The 27,730-nt window shown below is 44.0% G+C and overlaps 1 protein-coding gene and 1 pseudogene across 5 annotated transcripts in view; one reads left to right on the top strand and one right to left on the bottom strand.

The window, feature by feature from the left end:
* The window catches only part of KCNIP4 (potassium voltage-gated channel interacting protein 4), a 268,060-nt gene that overhangs the window by 96,064 nt on the left and 144,266 nt on the right, over window positions 1-27,730 (top strand). Inside the window, exon 1 of one of the 5 annotated variants that reach the window (XM_053403582.1) lies at window positions 8-275. The exons of the other annotated variants lie outside the window; for them this stretch is intronic. Within the exon in view, the coding sequence (XP_053259557.1) occupies window positions 176-275 (100 nt within the window). The 5' untranslated portion in view covers window positions 8-175. Of the gene's footprint in view, window positions 1-7; window positions 276-27,730 lie in introns of those variants that run through there. 5 annotated transcript variants of the gene reach the window in all.
* On the bottom strand, window positions 14,610-15,089 carry LOC128421191 (60S ribosomal protein L32-like; annotated as a pseudogene).

Here is a 27,730-nt window from a genome sequence, read left to right as displayed (position 1 = left end):
AGTGTAGACCGAACACATTCACACTCTCTGTCAGTCAGTCACCCGGTCTCCCTCTCTCTCCCCCCCCCCTTTCCCTTGCTGTAGATTTCTTAATGTAGTTTAATGGCTTTACAAAGAGAGCCAGGCAGACGAGTTCTTCCCTCCGTGGCTGAGCCGGACCATGACCTAGCTCGCCATGAACCTAGAAGGGCTTGAAATGATAGCTGTCTTGGTCATGATTGTGCTCTTTGTTAAGGTGTTGGAACAGTTTGGGCTGATTGACTCGGGCATAGAAGGTAAGAGAGTGGCTTCTCATTGTTTTCTGTTTCTCTAAGTGGCGGTTCTTGAGCAGTGTTATGAAGGGCACCTGTTAATGAGACGTTTTAAGATGCTACTTTCAAGGCAGCACACACAGCAGGAGTATTTCAGAGCAGATACTACAACTGGAAGCTTCCCCCCTCCCCATCACTGGGTTCTTGCAGCTGAACTGTGACAGTCATTGCAAATATTCCCAAGCGCTTTAGGAGAATTGGTTTGGGGGAAGAAAACTTTGGCTAATGTTTCTGATAATGGTATTAGCCATGCTTCGTTGAATTTGTATGAACAGGCTGGCAAAAAAAGGAAAAGATTTTCAAACAATCACCTCCAAAATGTGCTCTGGCAGGTCAAAAGTTGTATGACAGTGAGGGTTGCGGCGACTATATAATCGTAATTGCTTTGCTTGAAATATGCTGTACGGTAAACATTCAAAATGTTTAAACTTTGTCTGAGAAAAGTTAATTTGTCTTTGGCCGAGGAGAGTTGTTCTGCTTCACATTTTAATTGTCAAGTGCTTTATTTATTGTAGTCTCATCCAACTCAGTATATTCTGGATGTAGCACAAATGACAGATAAAATGAATTGTGTGGATTTTTAGTTTCTGTATAGATTTTTCCTGTTGTAACACAAGTCGGTAAAACAGTTGATCTTTTTGTTTTGTTCAGCACATCATCTGCATATTTAGTGTAGTCTGGAAGTAACACAAAGGTATTGTTTTCTCTAGTTTTTCAAGGCACCAAGCTGAAATGCCCTGGTGTGTTTTCAACATATTCTGTAATCTTGCATTATCTGTGCACTTGACACCAGAAACTTATTCTGTGAGTAGATTAAGGTTTTACAGTCTAACCAGTAAAAACAAAACCAGCAAGATGTAAGTTTGCTGCTCTGGCACAGCTTAAAGTAATTCTGTTTATATAACCCTTTAAAGAAATGTAGTATTTTTTACATGAGAAGAAAGTTCATGGCAGACTGTTTTTGGTGCTGTGTGTTTAGGAAACCCACATATAATCAGCACCAGAGACTACAGTGCCTTCCACAATTGTGGTACCCAGCACATTTATATAAAGAAGATTATTTGGGGAGGCTTATGTATCCATTAGAAAGAAGGTATTCTCTTCGGTATAAATAACTGTATACATTTGCAGATATATTAATAGGACCTGGTGATTTCATTTCAGTGGCATGATTGCTATGATAGACTCATCTATCTTTCAAAAAGGCAGTGTTTAAAAGTTCAGCATTATTGGTAATTTGTAACTGTCCTTACATTATGGGATAGGCTACTCTGTTTCTGTATGATTTGTTTAGGTTTAAACCAAGGCAAAAGCTGGCTGTTTGACAGTGAATTGTAAGGTTGTTAAGCAACAGACTGAGAAAGCACACTTAGTTCACTTGGAAGAAGAAGCACGTATGATCCCAAAGTTTGTTGGCTTGGCAGCACAGGTTTCTAGTATTTCTGGGTATGTTTTGATTCTTCTTTTAACAGCACTTTCGCTTTAAGACTTTCAGTTAAGGTAAAGTTCCAGAAGGGGTGTTTTGCAAGTGCATTCTTGAAAAATTCAAAGAGGTGGAAAGTTTGAATGTAATGTTGGTGCAATGTGCAATGAATTTAGTAACATAATTAATTAAGTTTATATAAAGTAAAGAATAATTAATGTTTTCACTAGAATGTACAATTTTTTTACTCCTTTTGATTTTTTTTTCAGTGGAAGGATAGTCCACTGCTTGAGAGAGAGTGTGTGTTTTAATGCGTGTTTTTCCAAGACCAGAGTCTGCCTTTACTCAATCTCTCTCTCCCCCCAACCTCTTTTTGGGGGGCGTTTGCGTGTTTGTAGATGGGCTTCTCCGCCTGCCTTGTGTCAAGGTGCACGCCCTACAACTTTGGGGTTCCCCCCTCTAAAAAAGGGCAAGAACTCTGGGCAACCCTTTCCTAAAACAATAAAGCACAAATTTATTTATTTTTTTAAAAGTGTCCCTGGATTCCTTGAAAAAAATCGGGTAACCATAACCTAAGGGTACCAGACAAATCTCCTTGGGGAGAGTGTTCCATAAACAGGGAGCCACTGCAGAAAAGGCCCTTTCTCATGATACTACACTCATGGAGGAGGCACACCAACCATTCTCCATTTCCATGATCTACAGGACTGGAACCCAAAGTTCCAGCAGATGTTCCCAAGCCACCATCCCATTGGCAGAGGTGAGCCAAAGTCAGGACAATTACTGAGCTTTGCTGTGTGGAAAAGTCTCCCTGGCATCCGAAGTGGTGCCCTGCAGCTTTTGGAAGAGTCTTGAAAATGATAATAGTGATTGTCGTTTAACATAAACACACATCTCTGTTATTGTTCTGATAAATCACTATGTGAAATACTTGACTATTGTTTGACCAATGTTTCGCTAGTTCCTTGATGGTAACACTATCTTGGCACAAAGTACAAACTGGAAAGGTGTGTGAATTAGTCTATCTCGGTAGCAGGCCTAGAATAGTAGAATTGGCCATCACAGGAAGCCTGGTTTTGCAGATATTTCAAAAGTAGTGCAAACAATGCTTGTTAGGAAACTTAAGAAGGTTTTCTGTAGGGGATTTATTGATGTTAGTCGCTGAATAAAAGCAGTTATATGTTAATGTTTTGTTTTGGGGTGCAATATGAGGGAAAGTGGGGAAGGGAAAGGGGTATCTGGACTGGATCATCACACCAATCCAAATGGACAACGTGATGTTATCTGTTGAAGAACCATGGGAATCTATTGGAGAATAGTACCAGGCTTTAGATTAAATAAGAGTAAAACTAAAATGTTGGTGAAAAATATGAAAGATAATGTGAAGAAGGATTTAGAGTTAAGTACTGGCTTGACGCAGGTGGCGCTGTGGGTTAAACCACAAAGCCTAGGACTTGCCGATCAGAAGGTCGGCGGTTCGAATCCCCACGACGGAGTGAGCTCCCATTGCTCGGTCCCTGCTCCTGCCAACCTAGCAGTTTGAAAGCACGTCAAAGTGCATGTAGATAAATAGGTACCACTCCAGTGGGAAGGTAAACGGCATTTCCATTGTATTGTTCTGGTTCGCCAGAAGTGGCTTAGTCATGCTGGCCACATGACCTGGAAGCTGTACGCCAGCTCCCTCAGCCAATAAAGGGAGATGAGCGCCGCAAGCCCAGAGTCGGGCACGATTGGACCTAATGGTCAGAGGTCCCTTTATCTTTACCTTACTGGCTTGATAGGGATGCAGGTGGCATTGTAGTCTAAACCACTGAGCCTTGGGCTTGCCTATCGGAAGGTCTGCAGTTCGACTCCCCACGACGGAGTGAGCTCCCGTTGCTCAGTCCCTGTTCTTGCCAACCTAGCAGTTCGAAAGCATGTCAAGTGCAAGTAGATAAATAGGTACCGCTCCGGTGGGAAGGTAAACAGCGTTTCCATACACTGCTCTGGTTCGCCAGAAGCGGCTTAGTCATGCTGGCCACATGACCTGGAAGCTGTCTGTGGACAAACGTCGGCTCCCTCGGCCTATAGAGCCAGAAGAGCACGCAACCTAAGAGTCATCTACGACTGGACCTAATGGTCAGGGGTGCCTTTACCTTTACCTTTTACTGGCTTGACCATGGAGAAGAAAGTCAAATATTTAGGAATATGGCTAACAGCAATGAATATTAATTTATGTCAATATAATTGTGTTAAAACTTGGAGAGCTGTTGTGAAGAGTGGGGTTGAAATCTAAATTAAATGAATGTATTATTGTTACTATTTATTAAATTTCTAGACCACCCTTCACCCAAGGATCATAGGACAGTTTTGTTGTAGTTTGGTCATTTAGTCGTGTCCGACTCTTTGTGACCCCATGGACCAGAGCACGCCAGGCACTCCTGTCTACCACTGCCTTGCGCAGTTTGGTAAAACTCATGTTGGTAGCTTCAAGAACACTGTCCAACCATCTCGTCCTCTGTTGTCCCCTTCTCCTTGTCCCCTCCATCTTTCCCAACATCAGGGTCTTTTCCAGGGAGTCTTTTCTCATGAGGTGGCCCAAGTCTTGGAGCCTCAGCTTCAGGATCTGTCCTTCCAGTGAGCACTCAGGGCTGATTTCCTTTAGAATGGATAGGTTTGATCTTCTTGCAGTCCATGGGACTCTCAAGAGTCTCCTCCAGCACCATAATTCAAAAGCATCAATTCTTCGGCGATCAGCCTTCTTTATGGTCCAGCTCTCACTTCCATACATGACTACTGGGAAAACCATAGCTTTAACTATATGGACCTTTATTGGCAAAGTGATGTCTCTATAGGATAGTTTACAATATATAAATAGTCTTCCCGCACCCTGAATACTTGGCATGCTATTGCTTATGATTGGCTTATGTGTGAGCTGTTTTGCCAGTAGTAGCATACAGTATTTGGCATCAGTCTATTACCACTTCTTAACAAATGACAGATTTCCACAGCATGTGCCTGGCACTGGCACTCTCTTCCCAGGTCCACAGTCACTAAACTGCAGTGTGTGATCCAAGCAGGAATCGACTGGAAGCTTCGCAGTATACTTGCCTCATGCAGTAATCTCCAAGGATCATCCACACTTGATGAAAGCACAGATTGTAACAATTGCACTGGTTTTGTATCTCATTCTGCTTTTCTAAGGATTACTAATCTGCATTCCTTTTTCTTGATGCCCGCAGGAGGGATGGACAGCTTCAGCTAGGATTTAAATCTGCTGTTTTTAAATGGGGGATTTTTTTTTGTTTGCTTTGCTTTTTAATCATGGCGCTTTTGGTAAAGTTCACCCCCCAAAAAAAACCCCCCCTGGAATTTAATGTTATATGTCTAGTTTGTTGGAACGTTCACGTAACTTTGAGGGCTAACTTGCCCCTTTATCTTGCATATCTTTATTTGATCAATAGATTTGCATAGAATTAATAACAATAATAATACTTTATTATATATACCCCACTCATCTGGCCAGGTTTCGCCAGCCACTCTGGGCAGTTCCCAACAGAATATTAAAAACACAATAAAACATCAAACTTTAAAAACTTCTCTAAACAGGGTTCCCTTCAGATGTCTTCTAAAAATCAGATAATTGTTTATTTCCTTGACATTTGATGGGAGGGCAGGAGCCACTACCGAGAAGGCCCTCTGCCTGCTTGCAAAGATTAGCCTGCTGCTTCTATATTACTCCTATCATATTATAGCATTGTAGAGTTGGAAGCGATCCCAAGGGTCATCTAGTCCAACCCCTTGCAATGCAGGAATCTCAAGTGAAGCATCCGTGGCAGATCGCCATCTAACATTTGCTTTGAAACCTCCACTATCCTCCTTGAATACTTTTTAAAAAATGACTTGTTACATGTCAAGTTTCGCTTACCCAAAGGATATGCAGTGGTACCTTGGGTACCACTTCAGATGCTTCAGGTTATAGACTCTGCTAACCCAGAAATAGTACCTCAGGTTAAGAACTTTGCTTCAGGATGAGAACAGAAATTGTGTGGCGGTGGCGTGGAGGCAGCAGGAGGCCCCATTAGCTAAAGTGGTACCTCAGGTTAAGAACAGTTTCAGGTTAAGATTGGACCTCCAGAACGAATTGAGTTCTTAACCTGAGGTACCACTGTATTTCCTAGATGATTCAATTGTCTTAAGAGTCTTGCCTCGCTTGAAGCCTGTAACCTAATTTGTATCTGACACATATGCAACATCTTTGGCATGTACACCAAGCAATGTTTGTTGCTGTGGATTGCAACAAAGACCTTGGCAGTAAACAGGTAGTTCTTTTAGAGAATTAACATGCAGTGCACCTTCTCCATGGGTTGAAGTCCAGGAGGGTGGCTGTGTTGCAGTGAGCACAAACAACAGAGTCCTGTGAAACCCCAAAGACTAACTACCTCCTGCATGAGGGTTTATACCCTACAGCCAACTTCATCAAATGCACAAATGTAAAAGGAGTCTGCTGGATCAGGCCAATGGCCCTTCTTGTCCAACATCCTTTTCTCACAGTTGCCAACCACATACTCATGGAAAGTCCATAAGCAGGCCCCAAGCACAGAGGTGTTCCTTGGTTGCTGCTTCTATATGAATCCTTTTGCATTTGACTTTGACACCTTTCAGGGACGCGGGTGGTGCTGTGGGTTAAACCACTGTCCCGCTTGGGCTTGTTGATCGAATGGTCGGCGGTTCAAATCCCCATGATGCGGTGAGCTCCCGTTGTTTGGTCCCAGCTCCTGCCAACCTAGCAGTTCGAAAGCACGCAGTTCAAGTAGATAAATAGGTACCACTCTGGCAGGAAGGTAAATGGCATTTCCTTTCACTGCTCTGGTTTCTCCAGAAGCGGCTTAGTCATGCTGGCCACATGACCCGGAAAAACTGTCTGTGGAAGCGGACAAACGCTGGCTCCCTCGGCCTGTAAAGCGAGATGAGCGCCACAACCCCAAAGTCGTTTGCAAGTGGACTTAACTGTCAGGGGTACCTTTACCTTTACCCTTAATTAAGGGCAAGGGTCCCTGGATTTAGAGGAATAGATGTCAACAGGGGAGGAGAATTTAGTATTTTAATTAGGTGCTTGTGACAGGCTGTGAACCAATGAGAGGCAAGGGCGGGACTTGCGCTCAGATGAAGGGATTATATGCTTGTGTTTTACTGAAATTGGGTGTGCCTGCTTTGGACACCCATCCTTGCAATTATGTTTCTTGTGATCACTACATAAACTTTTTTGCTGCTTCACCAACTTTGCTCCAATTTTATTTTGAGCGTCCCAGGACCCAGAGACTTGGGACCAGCATTTTCATATCTCACAAGTATATACAGGTATTTAGCTGCTAATATATAATGATGTTGAAAAGAAAGGATCACGCAACCCTAGCACTAAACTAAATCATTGGAGGGTGAGCTGTTGTGCTAATCATAGTGGCAATTCCCTTAACAATTTCCCCTGTTTGACTTCCAAGTTGAGACATGAATCCCAAACGCATAAGGCAAGATTCACTGAAAACCCTACCTATAAGCAACAGGAGAGCCCTCTAAACTTGATAGTCGCTGAAAGCAATTAGAAGTTATTTTCTAATTAAAAGTAGAAAATAGAAAATTTAATTTTCTATTAAAAAGTAGAGGGCAGAAGGAATTCCTTACATTTAAAAAAATAATAATAAGCATAGGAGCTGTTTGCACTCTTTCCCGCCTCTCTCCACCAATCACAATAGCCCTAAGAAACTGTGTCACAGGTTTTTGCCCAATCCCAACTCACTTGCCATCCAGCAACTCTTTCATGTTTTTCCCCTGGCAGCAAGCAGGCACTGGTTGTGAGTAGAGGCTGAATGATCCGTGGGTCATCATTGTGGCTTTCACTGTGCAATTAGCAAGATAAGTGTGTCATTGGCAAGCAGAACCGTCTTTCCTATAGGACTTAGTGGTGCGTCACGCTAGGGCGCCGGCCTCTCAGGGGCGCCCCAGCAAGTGGGGGAGCTGCGCGGCTTTGCCAGCGGCCTCCCCTTTTCCTGCATGCCCGCCAGCTGCACCCCACCAACCATAAGGCTGGCATGTGTGCAGCTTCCCTCCCAAGCTTCTCGGGAGGAGAGTGATCCCCGCAGAGGCTTAGAATGGAAGCTGCGCCCTGCCAACCATATGGGTGGCAGGCGCACAGCTTCCCTCCCAAGCCTCTGTGGGGATCACTCTCCTCCCGAGGAGGCTTGGGAGGGGTGCAACTCTTGGCATGCAGAGGGCCGGGAGGCCAGCTGGCAAGCCCCAGCTGATCCGTCTCCATCCATCGGCCCGTGCTCCAACGTAAATCAGCGACCCGGGCTTCAAAGCCAGGGCACGCTATCAGCAGAGAGAACTGTGCACACAGAATAGGCGTGAGTAAAACAGAAAATGTAATAAAAAAATTTAGACCTATTAAAATGCTATGGACTGAACTTGGGCTTCAGTGTTCAGTACAATGGTACCTCGGGTTAAGAACTTAATTCGTTCTGGAGGTCTGTTCTTAACCTGAAACTGTTCTTAACCTGAGATACTACTTCAGCTAATGGGGCCTCCCGCTGCCGCCGTGCCGCCACCACACAATTTCTGTTCTCATCCTGAAGCAAAGTTCTTCACCCGAAGTAATATTTCTGGGTTAGCGGAGTCTGTAACCTGAAGCGTCTGTAACCCGAGGTACCACTTTATTACCAAGCTACAGTCCTCCCCAGAGGAAGGGAATGATACACCCACTTGCCCAGCCTAAGGTCTGGGAATCCATTCACATGTATGTTCAAGGACAATGTAGGAAGTGCCTACAGAGGGTGGCGAATACAGGACAAGATATTACGGGCTGTCCCGTGAATCCGCTGGATGAAATAGTGGAAGAACGTTGCCTCAGGAGAATGAGGGAAATTCTCAGGGATGATTCACACCCTAGCCGGCACTTTCTTGATCTCCTGCCCTCAGGCAGAAGATATAGAAGCATGATTAATCGCACCAACAGGGTAAAGAACAGCTTCTATCTGTGGGCTGTTAGGCTGCTGAATGAAATATAACAACAGGTTTGGTGGGTGTGGGTCAGTAAACGAGGGGAATTAAGACTAAGAGAGCTGAGTGGGGGGTGCTCGTGTAATCTCACTGTATACAAGTTGTAAGGTAAAGGTAAAGGGACCCCTGACCATTAGGTCCAGTCGTGACCAAAACTGGGGTTGCGGTGCTCATCTCGCTTTATTGGCCGAGGGAGCTGGCGTATAACTACTGGGTCATGTGGCCAGCATGACTAAGCCACTTCTGTTTTTTTTTTTTTTTTAATATTTTTATTCAAGAATTTTTCCATATAAACATAACATACATAAACATACAAGGACAAAAACAAAACAAAAAAAACATGTACCATTTCATATCCTGATTTCTTATACCTTCCTTCCCCGACTTCCTCATGCCTCCCTTTTCTGTATTCCAAATTCTTATCAATTACTCAGCAAATCTTCCCTTATTTTAATTTAAGTTTAAGCTAATCCTCCTTATTCTCCTTGTCTTAACCATTACTAATAGTAACCGTTTACTTTCCAATCCATCATCATTCTAACTTTCATTAACTTTGTGATATTTCTTTAAATAGTCCTTGAATTTTTTCCATTCTTCTTGCGCTGTTTCTCTTCCCTGGTTTCGGATGACTAAGCCACTTCTGGTGAACCAGAGAAGTGCACGGAAACGCCGTTTACCTTCCCACCGGAGAGGTACCTATTTATCTACTTGTACTTTGACGTGCTTTCAAACTGCTAGGTGGGCCGGAGCAGGGACCGAGCAATGGGAACTCACCCCATTGTGGGGATTCAAACCGCCGACCTTCTGATCGGCAAGTCCTAGGCTCTGTGGTTTAACCCACAGCGCCACCCGCGTCCCCATACAAGTTGTACAAGTGACAATAAAGTATTTCAAATTTCATTTTTTTTTAATGTAAACTGTATATGTGATTGGTATCCTTCATTTTGCAGGTGACACATCATTAGGATAGTGCAGTATAAGGAGGCTGGATGAGGTCAGTGCCAAACAAGGTGGTCAAAGCCAGGTTCCTGCAAGGCGTGATCCACCCACCCCTATTGAGTGACTGTATCTCTAACCATTCGTGTTCAACAGAAAAACACACCTGCAGTTTTAAAGAAACGTTTCATTGCTGTCTTCTGCAGCTGTAGATAATTTTGACCCAAATTCTACCACGTTTCATTAACATACCCCATTAGGAAACGGTCGTAATTTAACGTTGCTATTGAAATCAAATACCCTTGTAAGGTTTCTGACCTCCTGTAGTAAAGTCTGATGGGATTAACAAGAAGGGCTTGTCCTCATCTGCCTTTGCCTTCTCTTTAAAGTCAAGGATTTTGATCTGAACCTGTTAAATGTGATGCTCTGAAGATAAAACTAAGTACTGGATTAGTAAAGCGGTCATTAAATGATCCCTTATCTGTGGGTGAAATATACTCAGAGTTGAAAGTGGATTTCATGCTCTTTATTCAGCTCATAGTGGTGAGGAGGGAATCAAAGTCCCCTCAAAGTATCTGCTTTATATACATTATTTACACAATGGGCTGCACGTGATTGGCTAATTCTGGAATTCTCCTGTAGACCAATCAGGTTGTGGAATTACTTCTATCTGGAGCTGGATTGGGTGGCTCCTGCCGACCAATCATACTGCTGCATTGTTCTAGGACCAATCAGACTGCTGCATTCTGGACCCTATTGTTCTAGGACCAATCAGACTGCTGCATTTTGGATCCTATTGTTCTAGGACCAACCAGACTGCTGCAGTTTGGATCCTATTCAACTCAGTACATAACAGTGGGTAAGCAGGCATTTGGAGAAATTGAATAGGGTTACAGTAGCTGGAGAAGAAGTAGTGGCTAAGAAGAAAATTTGCTGGAAGCCAGGAAGTTCCAGTTCAAATCTCATTCCACACAACCCATTTTAGGCAAGACTGTTATCTCACCAAGGAACGCAGGTGGCACTGTGGGTTAAACCACTGAGCCTAGGACTTGCCAATCAGAAGGTTGGTGGTTCGAATCCCCGCGACGGGGTGAGCTCCCGTTGCTCAGTCCCTGCTCCTGCCAACCTAGCAGTTCGAAAGCATGTCAAAGTGCAAGTAAATAAATAGGTACTGCTCCGGTGGGAAGGTAAATGATGTTTCTGTGCGCTGCTCTGGTTCACCAGAAGCGGCTTAGTCATGCTGGCCACATGACCCAGAAGGTGTACACCGGCTCCCTCAGCCAATAAAGCGAGATGAGCGCCACAACCCCAGAGTCGGCCACGACTGGACCTAATGGTCAGGGGTCCCTTTACCTTTACCTTTTTATTATCTCACCCCCAACCCCTACCTGCCATATGGGGAAAATTTGCTCATCTACCACGCTGGCTCCCAGGGCTGGCCTTAGGGGTGGGAAAGTAGAGTGATATCCCTGACCAATAGGCTGAAGAAAATGTCCCAATGAGTTGCATGGCTCCATGCTTGTTATCCCCAGGAAATTAAAGCACAAGAAAAAAAAGTGCAAAGTGTCTTCAACCATTCTTTTACAGGTGGTTTGGGTATTAGCTGCAACAATGAGCTTCCATCAATTAACTTTAAAGTATATTTCTTTTTCTGTTTCAGTGTGATATCATTTCTAGATAAAAATTGGTGGAACACAACTTTGCTTTGAGGCAACGTTGCTGAATTAAAACACAAGCCGTACAGATATTTAAAACACTATAGGCACTTTAAACAATAAAACAAAAAACTGTAGGTCAGTTTCCACACTGGATAACTTTTTTTCTCTTCTTTATTACTATCAAAGAGAGCAGCACAAAGAGAAAGAAAATTATAACAAATCCAAAATATCCCATTGAACTGATAATGGATGAGACCTTTAGTTCTAGTAGATAAAATGGTTCCATTCCAGAGCAAACTTTGTTTAAGACGAGAAATAGCAGTTAACTTGGAGATCAGCACAACCAGGCCAGAATGACAGGAAAACTGGAAATTGTTTTACAATATTTTCATATACATTTGTTATTTTTGTTGGGTTTTTAAAAATATTTTGTGTTATTAATGGATATATCACAATAAAGAATGTTCACCAAAATACTGCAAGCAAAAAAATTACATATGTTCACCCTTCACTTTTAACTGTGAATTATGCATATTTTGGAAAGCAAGAAGAAAAAAACTATTTTGTGTCTGAATTTAAGTGTCTCTTTAAATGTATGTGATTTCATTCAGGTGAATATTCCTAACAGAGAAAAGCAACAGAACTTTCTTTATGAGAGCCAGTGTGTTGTAGTGGTTAAGAGTGGTAGACTCGTAATCTGGGGAACCGGGTTCGCGTCTCCGCTCCTCCACATGCAGCTGCTGGGTGACCTTGGGCCAGTCACACTTCTCTGAAGTCTCTCAGCCCCACTCACCTCACAGAGTGTGTGTTGTGGGGGAGGAAGGGAAAGGAGAATGTTAGCCACTTTGAGACTCCTTCGGGTAGTGATAAAGCGAGATATCAAATCCAAACTACTACTACTACTACTACTATTCTTCTCCTCTTCTTCTTCTTCTTCTTCTTCTTCTTCTTCTTCTTCTTCTTCTTCTTCTTCTTTATGCCACAGTGAAACAGGGGAGGGGGAGCATAAAAATCTTTCTGCAAGTTAGCTACTGTACTTTTACTTGTTTTGAAAACCAAAAGTGAAGAAATATTCATTTCCCCAGGGATGTTTTGAGTAAGTTTAAAGTGTGGCAACTGTTTTGGTGTTGTGAGATAGGGAGAGATTCACTTATCCTGTGGAGTAAATACTGTACCAGTCTGGGATCTTATAAGACATTATCCAGCTAACATTAGTCATGGTTAAGTTTGATTGAAAGGGGTGGAATGATTTGGTTGCAAAGCCTTTTAGCATTCCTGCAGAATGCAGCTCTCACCTGACAATAAGAGGGGCAAGTAGACAAAATACAATTTTGGGTTGCCGTATTCCATACAGTGGAAATCCGGACAATTGTTGAGCCTTTTTGGCAAAATTGCGGGGTGGGGGGTGGGGGTGGGGAGCCGTTTTTGAGCTATTTTTATGGGAAATTGGCAAAACGGCAGTACCACATGGGCTGCCATCACTACAAGGATTCATTATTGAAGAATCCACAGAGGATAATCATGAAAGTTACTCCCCATGCAATTCCTTCCCCCCTCCCCCAGACGAAAAAGAGGAGATTAGTATGTTCCATTTAATTTGAAGCAGGAAAACACTGATACAAAACAAAAGGTTTGATTACAGAAATGCAGTTTCTTTCTTTCCCTCCCACCAAACACACACACATTATAAATTTGACGCTGCTGTTCAAAGTTACAAGACAGAAGGGGCTACAGTAATTTTTAAGTTTCTTCTTTGTCTTCATATTCCCAAACTTGTGCCCTCCAGATGTTTTGGAGAAGGGAATTATTGTCCAAAACAGCTGTAGGGTGCTAAGCTAGGGGAGGCTGATCCACAGTTGTGGTCTTTTGCACATGATCCAGCTCTCCTTATCTATTTCTGACAAAGAGTTTTAATTAAGCTTTTGTGCCAAAGGTTGCTTGTATGTTAATCAGCTCAAACAAACCAGAACTTGAGAATCTTGAGATGCATCTACGGTTTATTTTTAGATTCAGAGTCAGCGGTGAGGTGAAATTAGAATTCTGTATCTCAGCTGCTCAAAAGCTGGAGGCATGTTTATGTTCCACTCAGTGAGGCTGGGGTTTGGGCTGAGTATTATACAGTGGGACCTCAGGTTAAGTACTTAATTCGTTCTGGAGGTCCGCACTTAACCTGAAACTGTTCTTAACCTGAAGCACCACTTTAGCTAACGGGGCCTCCTGCTGCCGCCACGCCGCCAGAGCACGATTTCTGTTCTCATCCTGAAGCAAAGTTCTTAACCTGAAGCACTATTTCTGGGTTAGCAGAGTCTGTAACCTGAAGCGTATGTAACCTGAGGTACCACTGTACTGGAAATCAAATTGATAGTCAATAGCAAATAATGCCATTTCTGTTTCTTAATCATCTCCAGAATTTATGGAATATTTATTTATTTGTTGAATTTGTATCCCTACCTTTGTCTCCAAGGAGTCAAAAGTGGTGTTCTTAGTTCTCTCCCCTCCCCATTTAATCCCACAACAAGCCTGTGAGGTACGTTAGGCTGAGACTTAGTGACTGGTCCAAGGTCACCCAGTAGACTGAGTTGGGAGTTGAACTCTGGTCTGCCAGGTGATAGTCTAAGGTTACCAGACGTCTCCGTTTCCCGGGGGCCAGTCCCCGGATTTACAAATCAGTTCCCTGACAAAATCCATCTATTTAGTAGGAAGTTGAAAAGTGTTCCCAGATTCACTGAAAAAAAATCTGGTAATCTTATGCTAATCCAACAGCCTAACCACTACACCACACTGGGTGATTCCAAACACGATCACTTGTGGGTGACCTAATGAAAATCATGAAGTGGTACCTTGGGTTACATATGCTTCAGGTTACATACGCTTCAGGTTACAGACTCCGCTAACCCAGAAATAGTACCTCGGGTTAAGAACTTTGCTTCAGGATGAGAACAGAAATTGTGCTCCGGCGGTGCAGTGGCAGCGGGAGGCTCCATTAGCTAAAGTGGTGCTTCAGGTTAAGAACAGTTTCAGGGTAAGAACGGCCCTCCGGAATGAATTAAGTACTTAACCCGAGGTACCACTGTAATTTGCTTTTCAAACTCCAGTAGCTGTGGAACTGATTGTGTTCATTCTGGCATGAGTCTTACCTCTTTATTGAACATATGAATCTGAACTGAGTCAGATTGCCCAGCGTAGCGATAGCTTCTTTGGTACTGCTACCTGAGATCCTTTGTTATTTATTTTTTTCCAACACATTTTGACTTTTTATTAAATACAGTTGTACAAGAGCAACTGTTTTTTTCATTTTCCTCACTGCGCAGTCTGGCATTTGGATTGGTGGCTTTGATAGCAAGCTGAGCTGCTCTTTCCACAATTATCTTCCAATTCTTGGGTGAAACATTGCGAGCAATCTCTGCACAAAAGGACTTGTTGTTCACCATCAGCACCTCCAGCTCTTTGATGTTGTGGACAAGGAACTTTCTGAATCCTAAAGGCAACATGTGCTTTGTCTTCTTACTCCTACCATACCCAATGCTGGGCATCAAGAATTGGCCCTTGAACCTTCTGTTGTCAATAACTCTGGGCTTCAGCCAGTTACACTGAATTTTGATATAGTGATCAGATTGATGGTGGATGAACTTCTTGGTCCTCTTCTTGACGATCTTGGGCTTGATGAGGGGTCTGAGGGCCGGCATAGTGTCCGCTGAAGAATGGTGGCACCTGTGCAGGGAGGGAACGTGGAGAGAAAGCTGAGATCCTTTAATTTAAGATTGCAGGGGTAAATCCCAAGTTCATTCAAAACATGAACTTCAGCTCTGAGCTTCATGTACTCCCCTAAAAGTGCTTAAACTACCACTTCTGATTTCTCTAGTTCCATAAGCAGGTCTGTAGTTTTGACCTGGAAACTCTCATATTCAAAGCAAGAATAACACCCCTAAGGGCAGTGGTCTTCAGATTGTGTTCCATGAACCCTGAAGTTCCTCAGAACCTTAATAGGGTGTTTGTAACAACAACAACAACAACAATTTATTATTTATACCCCGCCCATCTGGCTGGGTTTCCCCAGCTACTCTGGGCAGCTTCTAACAAATTATTAAAAAACAGTAATGCATCAGACATTAAAAGCTTTCCTAAACAGGACTGCCTTCAGATGTTTTCTAAAAGTCTGGTAGTTGTTTTTTTCTTTGACATCTGGTGAAAGGGTGTTCCACAGGGCGGGTGCCACTACTGAGAAGGCCCTCTGCCTGGTTCCCTGTAACTTTGTTTCTCGCAGTGAGTGAACCGCCAGAAGGTCCTCGGCACTGGACCTAAGTGTCCGGGCAGAACGATGGGGGTGGAGATGCTACTTCAGGACTAGCAACAATGGAAAAGCTCTTTCTGGTGTAGGGGAAAAAAACCCACTACTAGATATGTGAAATATGTGGTTCTTTTGGAATTAAATAGTAGCTGAACCAGGAAGAGAATCAGGATTGGGACCAAGGGAGTTATCTTTTATTTTCATGCTGATGAACCGCCACCTTGCTGTGGGAGGGCAATTGTTCTCTGTGCCAAATTGATATGAAATAGCAATTTTAGGACTGCAATGTGTGTGGGGGGAGATGTTTACATGCTCTCTGTTTTGTACCATGCTCCTGATATTCAGTCCCAGTAACTGCTCTGTAAAAACAACAAAACACAACCCAGGTATGTGAAATGAGATGAGATCATGCATTTCATGTATTGGGATGCCAACTTGAATAAAATATTGTGGGGTGAGGAGGTAACCCCTGTCCCACATAATCAATCACTTTACTGGCGAACCCACACCATTTGAATGGCAATGCCCATCAACTTTAGGGCCCCCGGTGCCCTCAGATATTTTATTGGGGGGCTGAAGGGACCTTGGCCTCTAGGAGTTTGCTGTTATGTCAGGTATTGTCTACTGAGCATAATCCAAAATCCACAGCTGCTGAGAAGTGTTGAATGTATTATTGGGTATATTCTCAGTTTATTCAAGGAAACTGTTCCAATATGAACTTGGTGTGTGCATCAGAATCCTGGAGAGCACTCAGGTTGTCTATAGCTGCAGACTCTGGTAGTGGAAGAGGGCATGTAATAACTTTCACTGATTCTCACTTTCACCTGCACATCCCACTGCAGTCCTCAAATTTCCTGGGGAATCATTGGAGCAGCATAGGAAGTGGGGGAGCTGCAGAAGATTTGCAAAAAAAACACAAAAACATTTCCTTCCCCCTTCTGTTTACAGAAGCCTCCACTACACCAAATAGCCTTTCTGTAGCTGGTGGGCCCCAACTGGAAACAACCAAAGGACTTTAAAGTAAATTTTAGTTTTCTAAAGATCTAATGATCCAGTCCTGGTTCCTTCCCGAAGGGTATTCTATCTGGCCACTCAAGCCTGTACTGCTTCATTTTGAGTGCATTAAGAATTTCAATTAATTTCCACCTCATCAACAGAACGGAAAACGATCATGAAAGCTATGAACATTTTGAGCATCAGTCCAGGTGATGTTGCCAAACCAAACTGGCAAGACTAAAGCAATCTGTCAGCTGTCAAGCCACCGCACTGGTGAGGTGCAATTCATAATGTTCACCATCTGCGTCTAAAAGCATTTTCACAACCTGTGTTTAGATTTGCTTTGGGGGATAAGCTTTAAATCTCCTCTTTGAAAGTCACTGACCTAATGCACCGTGTTTTAGTTGCTCTGCTGAGGACCATATGCTTCCGATGGAAAGTATTTAAAACTGGGCTGTTGATATGTTGAAAAAGCAACGGAAGGAGATTAAGCAAAGCTAATTGAGCCGAGTCCATCATCTGAGAATTAAGCTGCAATAATTACAATGACTATAGCATCTTTAGAGATGGGTACTAAAACTCGTAAGTGGGGCTTCCAAAGCATTGCTTGAGCATCATTGAGGGATGAGACTGAAAGTGTATATTCTACTCACTTTTGTGCCCCAAACTCATGCAAACATATGTTGTTATTGAAATCCCCACCCCCGCAACCATGTAAGCCATGTAGGTGCATCTTTACATTTTTCATTTTTTTTGACAATGCAGCAACTGGCACAGCAATAGTTTTAACTAGCTAAATGATGGAAGAGGGAGTGGGGGCACATTTTGCTACCGCTGCTAAAATCCAGAACATCAGTTTGCATTTCTTAGTGCAGAAAGAATGGATCAGATGTGTAGAGATCTTTCCTATTCTACTTAATTCAAGAGGGTTCTGGAAGCTTCTCTGTGTGAAAGAAACAAGCGGAAGGTTCATGATGTTTGGGTTATTCCTTCAGAGAAGCTGAGTACAGCTGGCTTAAACTGGTTCTGTTATCTCTTTCTGTCAAGGTCATGCTGACTATAAAAGTGAGGCCAGAAGGAGCCTGGGTCTTAACTTTCTCTTTCTATCTCTATTCCTTCTGGTGTGGTGCTCTGTACATAGTATGCTTAGCGTTAAGGTTTAGGCTCATTATAAGTTATTGTAAGTTTCAGTTAAGTCTGCTGCAATTGGATTTCTTACGAACAGTGCAAATCCTGGATATATTGGATTTGTGACCATGATGCTCATTTGCCTTCAGCAGCAGTAAAGCTCTGCTGGATGAAACAGAATTGCCTCTGGTCTATTTTTCTGGGAATCCTGCAATGTGTTTAAGTTTTGACTCTGCTAACTATACATTGGAATCTATTCTGGATCAATATTGAGCAGAATTTACATGTCACATTTCACATAGGAATATAGCAGAAGCGCTGTGTAGGGGCCCAAACTCACTCTTTAAGCTGCTCCCCTTTTGGCGAGCCCCATCCTGGATTAAGTTTTTTTGGTCGACATCCTACCCCAGAGAGGCAGACACTTGCTTCGGAGGCTACCCTGATCTTAGAGGCACTCAGATTGCCTTTAAAGTCCATTATGAGACGACTCCTCTATGGGAGTAGGGTGGAATGGGAGCTGAGCTCCAGCGGCACACAGTCAGTATGATTAAGCAAATTTTGTATTTTCCTGTTTGTGTTATAAGCAAAGTGTAATAACACTTCATACATTTGTGACAAATGGGATCATCTTAATAGATGGTCCTGGTTGTGGGCAAGCTCTCAACCTGGTTCCCCCCACCCTGGCGTAGGTGGAGCTATCGCACTCACGCCAGGGTGGCACCACAATTGTTGTTGTTTAGTCATTTAGTTGTGTCCGACTCTTCGTGACCCCATGGACCAGAGCACGCCAGGCACTCCTGTCTTCTACTGCCTCCCGCAGTTTGGTCAAACTCATGCTGGTAGCTTCGAGAACACTGTCCAACCATCTCGTCCTCTGCCGTCCCCTTCTCCTTGTGCCCTCCATCTTTCCCAACATCAGGGGCTTTTCCAGGGAGTCTTCTCTTCTCATGAGGTGGCCAAAGTATTGGAGCCTCAGCTTCACAATTACCCAGGGCTATTGCCCAATCATGTCAAAGAGTGATAGTGGGGGAAAGTATAAAAGCAGCAGCGCGATGTGTGCCAGGCTCCTGCTTCACATTGCTGAACACCCACCCACCCTCCCTTTAATTTAGCCTTGCTTTGAACTTTGGCTGGTTGCCCGGCTTGAGTCGGGGGCTGGGTAGGAGTTTTTCCATTTGGCAAATTGGCATGGACCACTTGGTTTTTGCCTACCTCTTAGCAATCGTCACAACTTGGTAAGGTTTGGCGGTTAGGCATTGGCTTATGGTGAATGGGGGAGGGGAGGTTGGTCTTCCAGTTTCAAGGGTATTCTGTTTAAGGAAGCCGGGGCCTGGTTCCTGTCCGAAGTCCACTTGAAGGGTGAGGGCCATGCCAGGCCTCCGGGAACACCAGGGGAGATGCAGGCGGGTTCCCCCGAAGCAATTTCGCTTTGGGTGGTTTACCCTTACAGACTTCCTGCAAAGCGGACAGGAGTCAGATATAGTCTTGCCAATGCCTAAGCCAATACCACTCTCATTCCTGTAATCAATAAAGTTGTGGCCAAATTTTTGCCCAAAAACCTTAAACAAAATATCTGTGTCTGTGTGACATAGCTTGAGGGTCTTGCCACACAAGTATCGCTTGATGAATTTGAATCAAGCACCCCAATTTATTCTTCTGATGCTGGAGTATTTTGCACACCTTCCAAGGCATCAAGAAATTGATAATAGCCTTTTAGCAACAAGCTACCTATCCTATCCACAGGTAGGAACTTGATCTCATGTGTTCATTTAGATGCATAGCCTTTCCTCTCCACATAGATCATGGTCAAAGCTGTACAAAGATAAATGACTGTCTTCAGAGGATTCAGAATCTTAGGGTCGGTTCACACACTTATTGAATCTTACTGATGCAGGCAGCTACTAAACAGAACCACCTAAGTGTGTTACTGTGCCTATGATGATATGGGAATTGCAGGTGTTTCATGAAGTTTATATCCATGCATCAGTATGTCCAGCTGTGTGATTTTTCCTCTGGTCCATGGGCTATAAAATGTGTTTTGTGTGAGATGGATACAACTACAGTGGTGCCCCGCAAGACGAACGCCTCGCAAGACGGAAAACCCGCTAGACGAAAGGGTTTTCCGTTTTGGAGGCGCTTCGCAAAACGAATTTCCCTATGGGCTTCCTTCGCAAGACGAAAGCCCATAGGGAAATCTCTGGGACAGCGGGGAAGCGCAGCGCGTCTTCCCCACTGTCCTCGGACCTCCTCCGAAGGCTGGCGGTGGGGCGGAGAGACCTCCTCCCACCGCCAGCCTTCGGAAGGCTGCTCCGAAGGCTGGCGGTGGGGCGGAGAGACCTCCTCCCGCCGCCAGCCTTCGGAAGGCTGCTCCGAAGGCTGGTGGTGGGGCGGAGAGACCATCTCCCTGCGCCAGCCTTCGGATGGCTGTCCTGAAGACTTGCGGTGGGAGGAGGGTTTTTCCTTCCCACCACCAACATTCAGAATGCTGTTCTGAATGTTGGCGGTGGAGAGGAAAAACCCTCCTCCCACCGCAAGCCCCGGGAACAGAGGAGAAGCGCTGCGCGCCTTCCCCTCTGTTCCCGTACCTGTCCTGAAGGCTTGCGGTGGGGAGAAAAGCAATTCTCCGCACCGCCAGCCTGGCAAGCGGTCTCCATAGGAACGCATTAATTGATTTTCAATGCATTCCTATGGGAAACCGTGCTTCGCAAGACGAAAAACTCGCAAGAAGAAAAAACTTGCGGAACGAATTAATTTCGTCTTGCGAGGCACCACTGTATTGGATATGCAGTAATACAAATATGTGGCTACAATAACAACCAACGCCCTCCCAGTACAGGTAAGAATCCAAAGGACCAGAGTGGACTATGCCACTTAAGGTGGAGTATGCCACAGGCGAAGGAAGAGGGGGGAAGAGTTCTTCACCATAGCAGCAAAGATAACTCTACCTGTTGGCATTCACAATGTTCTTTTCAGAAACCACCTGAGAAGGTCACTCTCCTACATGATATCATTCCTAGATGGCTTCTGTGGGGTGAAAAAAATAATGGCTGCTAGGAAGAGCTGTCTTTGCAAAACTGGGAGTGACAGAAAAAATGGGGGAGATGAAATTATCCCCTCAATGATTCCCACCCCCACCCCCACCCCATTTAAGCTGAAACTACTCATCTGATATATATTTTTTCAGTTTAATGAAAACACTGGGTCTTTCCAGATGAACTGTTTATTGAGAATTCAGCCTGACTTGCTTGCAGGGAAGTCTAATGATGTTGCATCAAAGTAAGCGCAATCCCACACTTTCTAGCACGTTTTCCTGTCATTTTCCCTCCTGCAAAAGTTTGCACAAAACTTCCCAATCAAGTATAATTATGCAATCTGGGTTTGTGGATATGTGATTGAAAATCACCCACCTGAAAATAATGACAGTCTGGAAATGCCCTGTACACTGGTACCTTGGTTCTAAAACTTAATCTATTCCGGAAGTCTGTTCCAAAACCAAGGCATACTTTCCCATAGAAAGTAATGCAAAACAAATTAATCCATTCCAGACTTTTAAAAACAACCCCTAAAACAGCAATTTAACATGAATTTTACTATCTAACAAGACCATTGATCCATAAAATGAAAGCAATAATCAATGTACTGTACTATAAAATAAATAAAAGAGTATTGTAGGTGATAAAAATTCTTGCCTGCACTGATGATAGTCATTGTTTGGACAGAGGGCTTTTATCCATTTCTGCAGTCACACAATCAATCAGTCAGTCAGTCAGTAGCTGAACTGGGATCCACACAGTCACAAAAACAAATTAACTGAAAAAGCCTCAAAACAAAAAAAAATGCAAAATAAATAGCAAAAACAAAAGCACCAAATATGAGCTCCAAATATCACCTAAGAACCCTGCAATCGGAAAAGGAAGGCTTGAAATACAATGGGGGGGGAGGAATTAGCAGCGCAACAGGAAACACAGGGGGACTCAAAATGGAGCATGTTAGGTTTCCAAAAAAAAGTTTGAAAACTGGACCACCTGCCTCTGGTTTTGCAGCATTCGGTTTCCAAATTGTTCATGAACTAAGCTGTTTGAAAACCGAGGTACCACTGTAATACATCAAATAGAAAGGTTCTAGCTGAACTAGCAGAACTTGCAGGGGTGTTTTTAAATGAGGGGAATGCTTACTCAGGTGGAAACCTCTGGCCTTGCCAAGAAAGTGGTTCAAGGTTGAGTGAAGATGTTGGGACTATAGGACCCAACAGGGGTGCCTTAAAGCTGGATCCAGATGAGAACAGCTCTGCCTATAGACATATGGCAATCCTATATAGGTCCATGCCTGTCTCAGATCTGTGAGGTGCTACCATCTTCCCCTTGCCCTTGTTCAGCGTCCTGTTTGCCATGTTGTTCAAGCAGGTACCTATGAGATACTCACAGTGTGCCAGTGTGGTGTAGTGGTTAAGAGCGGTACTCGTAATCTGGTGAACCGGGTTTGTGTCTCCGCTCCTCCACATGCAGCTGCTGGGTGGCCTTGGGCTAGTCACGCTTCTTTGAAGTCTCTCAGCCCCACTCACCTCACAGAGTGTTTGTTGTGGGGGAGGAAGGGAAAGGAGAATGTTAGCCGCTTTGAGACTCCTTCGGGTAGTGATAAAGCGGGATATCAAATCCAAACTATTACTACTACTATTCTTCTTCTTCTTCTTCTTCTTCTTCTTCTTCTTCTTCTTCTTCTTCTTCTTCTTCTTCTTCTTCTTCACAAGCAGCAGAGCAAAGCCAGAAGAAGGTAAAAGCACACTCTCTTCCTCCACGCAACTGATGTGGACGGTAATAGTTGAATAGAGCTAGTGTTGGGGTTATTCACTGAAGAACTTAGAACAATGGAGAACATTGGCCCAAAGCTGATGTTCTTCCATTCATTTCTCTCCCCCACCCCACCAGAGAAATCTGAATGGCCTCATGCTTGCTTCATGCCTCCAATGTTCCATGTGCTCTATTTCATGGTAATGTTTGACGAGTACCGTCTGAATCAATATCCGGGTTATGGGGTTGTGTAGTATCTTTGCCAACCTGCCCTGTAGTCACATATGGGCATGAGGAATGATGGTGTTCCAAATATTGAAATATAGCTCATAGTTACCAGTGTTGGCAAGCCAATAATATAGTTAGTAGCTGTTCTTTACATTTCCAAACTTGGAAGAGTTGCAAAGTTTGTAGATATCAGCTTCTGTGTTCAGTCAACCCTATTGAAAAACCACAACTGTGATCATTAATGCTGTTCACTTCTCAGATGTCCTTTCTTTTCCTCCTTTTTCCATTATAAATGAGAACATCTGGACTAGCTCATTCTCCTCTTTAAAATTTCATTTCTTGTTGTTTTTATTTCTTCTTTTTATGAGAATTCTTCAGCTTAATGATGCTCTAGGTAAGGTTGGTGAGAATATGAAACTGAGTCTTTGAACCAAGACTGTTTTTCTTTGAACACTGCAGTAGGCACATGCCTCAGGAACAGAATTGTTGCCCTTCGGTTTCGAATGGGTCTAGTCCAACATGAATTTTAAAACCATTCAGTTTTCAGAGAAAGGAAATTTGAGGGCACAAGACTGTTGTCATAGATGCTTAAGCAATGGAGACCACACTGAAACATTTGTCAGATGAATGTAAAGAGTAAGCTTGCTCTCTGTCTGAAGTATGACATCTCTGCTGCACTCCTCAAATGTTTTGCTTATCCCAAATGAAGCCAGGTGAGGATTTTTCCAGCTGTGCTTCTTTATTAAATATTTAATTTGCAGGGTCCAGATACACACCACTGTATCATAAAACTATATTACTGCAGTTTATTGTTGTTGTTTAGTCGTTTAGTCATGTCCGACTCTTCATGACCCCATGGACCAGAGCACACCAGGCACTTCTGTCTTCCACTGCCTCCCGCAGTTTGGTCAAATTCATGCTGGTAGCTTTGAGAACACTGTCCAACCATCTCGTCCTCTGTCGTCCCCTTCTCCTTGTGCCCTCCATCTTTTCCAGAGAGTCTTCTCTTCTCATGAGGTGGCCCAAGTATTGGAGCCTCAGCTTCAGGATCTGTCCTTCCAGTGAGCACTCAGGGCTGATTTCCTTCAGAATGGATAGGTTTGATCTTCTTGCAGTCCATGGGACTCTCAAGAGTCTCCTCCTCTAGCACCATAATTCAGAAGCATCAATTCTTTGGCAGTCAGCCTTCTTTATGGTCCAGCTCTCACTTCCATACATCACTACTGGGAAAACCATAGCTTTAACTATACGGATCTTTGTCGACAAGGTAATGTCTCTGCTTTTTGAGATGCTGTCAAGGTTTGTCATTGCTTTTCTCCCAATAACCAGGCGTCTTTTAATTTTGTGACTTCTGTCACCATCTGCCAAGCCCAAGAAGGTAAAATCCGCCACTGCTTCCATTTCTTCCCCTTCTATTTGCCAGGAGGTGATGGGACCCTCTTCCTTTAGCCTGCTGTTATCTAGGTCCCCTGTCTCCTCCTCTCTAATTTTACTGTGTTTTGTTTCCTACTACTCACCCTTGAGGTCCTTTGCCTGCTCCTATAGGATACACACAGAGCACTGGAACTTCTTTCGCAGTGTCTTGCCCCTCTATAACATGGAAGCAGTTCATCCAGTCACTGCCAGAGGCTTCACCACAGGCACAGAGAGCCAGTGTGGTGTAGTGGTTAAGAGCAGTGGACTCGTAATCTGGTGAACTGGGTTCGCTTTCCTGCTCCTCCACATGCAGCTGCTGGGTGACCTTGGGCTAGTCACACTTCTCTGAAGTCTCTCAGCCCCACTCACCTCACAGAGTGTTTGTTGTGGGGGAGGAAGGGAAAGGAGATTGTCACTTTGAGACTCCTTCGGGTAGTGATAAAGCGGGATATCAAATCCAAACTCCTCCTCCTCCTCCTCTTCTTCTTCTTCACAGTATTCCTTAGTTAATTCACAATACAGAATATTCACTTCGGATGAACCTACTCATAGTTGGCCTGGTTTCTTGTGAACTTACCGTATTTTTCGCCCTATAGGACGCACTTTTCCCCCTCCAAAAATGAAGGGGAAATGTGTGTGCGTCCTATGGGGCGAATGCAGGCTTTTGATGAAGCCTGGAGAGCGAGAGGGGTCGATGCGCACCAACCCCTCTCACTCTCCAGGCTTCAGGAAGCTCTGCGCAACCCTTGGGAGACCGGCGCGACTTCGCGCCGGGCTCCCAAGGGTTGTGCAGAGCTGCCTGTATTCTGAAGCCAGGGGTGCGCTGAAGAGCGCGCCCGGGCTTCATGCAGCTCTCCGCAAGCCTGGGGAGACTGGCGCGGCTCCCTAGGCTTGCGGATAGCAGGCTGTTCTGGGGGCTGGGGTCGGGGGAAGCTCGGGCTTCCCCCGCGCCAGCCCCGTGCCTGGGGGGGAAATATTTTTTTTTCTTTATTCCCCCCCCCAAAAAAAAACACTAGGTGTGTCCTATGGGGGCGGTGCGCCCTATGGGGTGAAAAATACGGTAATTTGTTTTTATGTCTGTCGATGAGGGTTTGTGACAGGTGTGGTAGCATCCTATATCATTGCTCTGACATATGAGTCCAAAGCAGCATAAGAAAGCGTGATAATTATACAAAACTCATTTTCATTCATTTAAATGCAGAAACTTGGGAGTCAGTGGTAGACAGACATTCACTGTGTTGGCACGTCAGTTAATCAAAGCACAAGAAAAGGCTTTTGCCACTGAGAAAGTAATTCTTGGACAATACTTTGGCACATTTTAAATTATGGATGTTCTGCATTTTAGAAGTTCAGGGTCTGAATAAGAAGTGCTTTGAAAAAGCATGTTTGATGTTCTGAAAACCTACTGCAGAACCAGCACTGATAGGTATCAAAAATCAAACCGAATCCACTAAAATTACCCATAAAATATGCTAATATAAATTTTGAGTCCTTCTCTGATGATTTTCTGTGTCAGTGATTTAGTTCAGCTCCACTGCAAGGACATTTCAATGTTCAATCACACTTAAGAGACTGGGTAGCATATTGGTAAAGCAGTCAAGACAATGGCTTGCCTCCCCAAAAGGGTATGAGACACGGTGACTATAACAACCAATACCAAGAGGAAGGTCTACCCGGCTTGCATGTTGAGCATACAACTTTATGGAAGTGAGTCATGGACAACTTACACCTGCCAGGCGCAACACCTCCTTGCCTTTCATATGTGTTGTGTCATGAAGATTCTGGGGATCACTGGGTGTGAATTTAACAGCCAAGAATTTGAATTTATATAAAGATAATTATGAGAAAGTATGGAATGAAATAAAAAGAGATTTAGAGATTTGGTCAAAATTTTCACTTATGGGATGAATATTGGTGGTTAAGATGAATGTATTGCTGAAAACGATGTTTTTATTTCAAACTTTTCTATTATTGATAATGTCAAATGTTTTAAAGAATGGCAGAAGGCCCTGTCCAAATTTATCTGGCAAGGGAAAAAACCGAGAATTAAGTATAAATTACTTACAGATTCAAAAGAAAGAGGAGGCTTTTCCCTACCTGATTTAAAGATATATTTTGAGGCTGCGGCCTTCTGCTGGATTAAAGATTGGATCAATTTAGAAAATGAGGACATTTTGGACCTAGAAGGATTGGACAATAAGTTTGGCTGGCATGCATATCTTTGGTATGACAAAATAAAGGCCCATAGTGCACGGGTGTCAAACACAAGGCCCGCGGGCTGAATCCGGCCCGCCAGACCTCGTCATGTGGCCCGTGTAGCCGCCGCTGGCCGCCAGCCTTCACCTTTTATTCTCGCTTTTTTTTTTTACACAAGAAAGCCGCCTCTTCAGCGCATGCGCAGCAGCCTACAAGCCAGAGAACGTCTGCCCTCTAGCGCTGGTGACAATAATTTATGATAATAAAGAGTGGACACATAGTCCTACAGATACAACCGGCCCTTTGAGGGTGACCAAACTGCTGATGCGGCCCCCGATGAATTTGAGTTTGACACCCCTGCCATAGTGGCTTTAAGAATCATATAATTAGGAAGGCAGTTTTTAATGTTTGGTCAGGATCTTTTGGTAAGAGAAACACCCAAATGGATTTCACCAATGGAAGCATAGGCACAAAAAAGCTTAATATGGAAAATAAGTGGTTGAGATACTCAGATTTATTGGTTGAAGACGGGGAGGGATTCAAGATTCTGGGGATCACATGGCAGGACAGAATCTCAAACAAATATTGTGATCTGCCAAACCCACATTTTCAGCCTTTTCACACTTCTGTCTCAGTGATGTCTATGTGGGCTTGGCCTTGTACACAGAATGGAAGATGGCAGGATGCCCAAGGAATGTGCTCCACGGGGAGTTGGCTTCAGGCACTAGACCCATTGGCATACCAACTCTGTGTTACAAAGATGTCTGCAAGTGAGACACGAAGGCTGGCAACGTCAACCCTGCTGTGTGGGAATCCCTTGCAGATGACCTCAGTGCCTGGAGACAATCAGTCAGGTGGTTATGTATCCACAGCAGTGACCAGAGGTGGAATGACCACTGAGAGGAGTACAGTGGTACCTCTGGTTACGTACTTAATTCGTTCCGGAGGTCTGTTCTTAACGTGGAACTGTTCTCAGCCTGAAGCACCACTTTAGCTAATGGGGCCTCCCGCTTCTGGCTGTGCCGCTGTCATGCAATTTCTGTTCTCATCCTGAAGCAAAGTTCTTAACCCGAGGTACTATTTCTGGGTTAATGGAGTCTGTAACCTGAAGCGTATGTAACCCGAGGTACCACTGTGCAGAGAGAAGAAACACTTTGGTGCATCTGCAGCAGCACAACCAGAAGCCTTCATCTGCCCCAGCTGCAATAAAACATGTCTCAACCGTCACTACAGCCACATCTGGCACAATAACTCTCCAATGGTTTGACTTAACCCCTGAAGCCACACTCTTCCATTGTCTCCTGAGACCATAGGTGCCAACTCCAAGG

Source organism: Podarcis raffonei, chromosome 9 (genome assembly GCF_027172205.1).
Source record: "Podarcis raffonei isolate rPodRaf1 chromosome 9, rPodRaf1.pri, whole genome shotgun sequence".
NCBI classification, from domain to species: Eukaryota; Metazoa; Chordata; class Lepidosauria; order Squamata; family Lacertidae; genus Podarcis; species Podarcis raffonei.
This window is presented reverse-complemented; position numbering and strand designations above follow the sequence as displayed.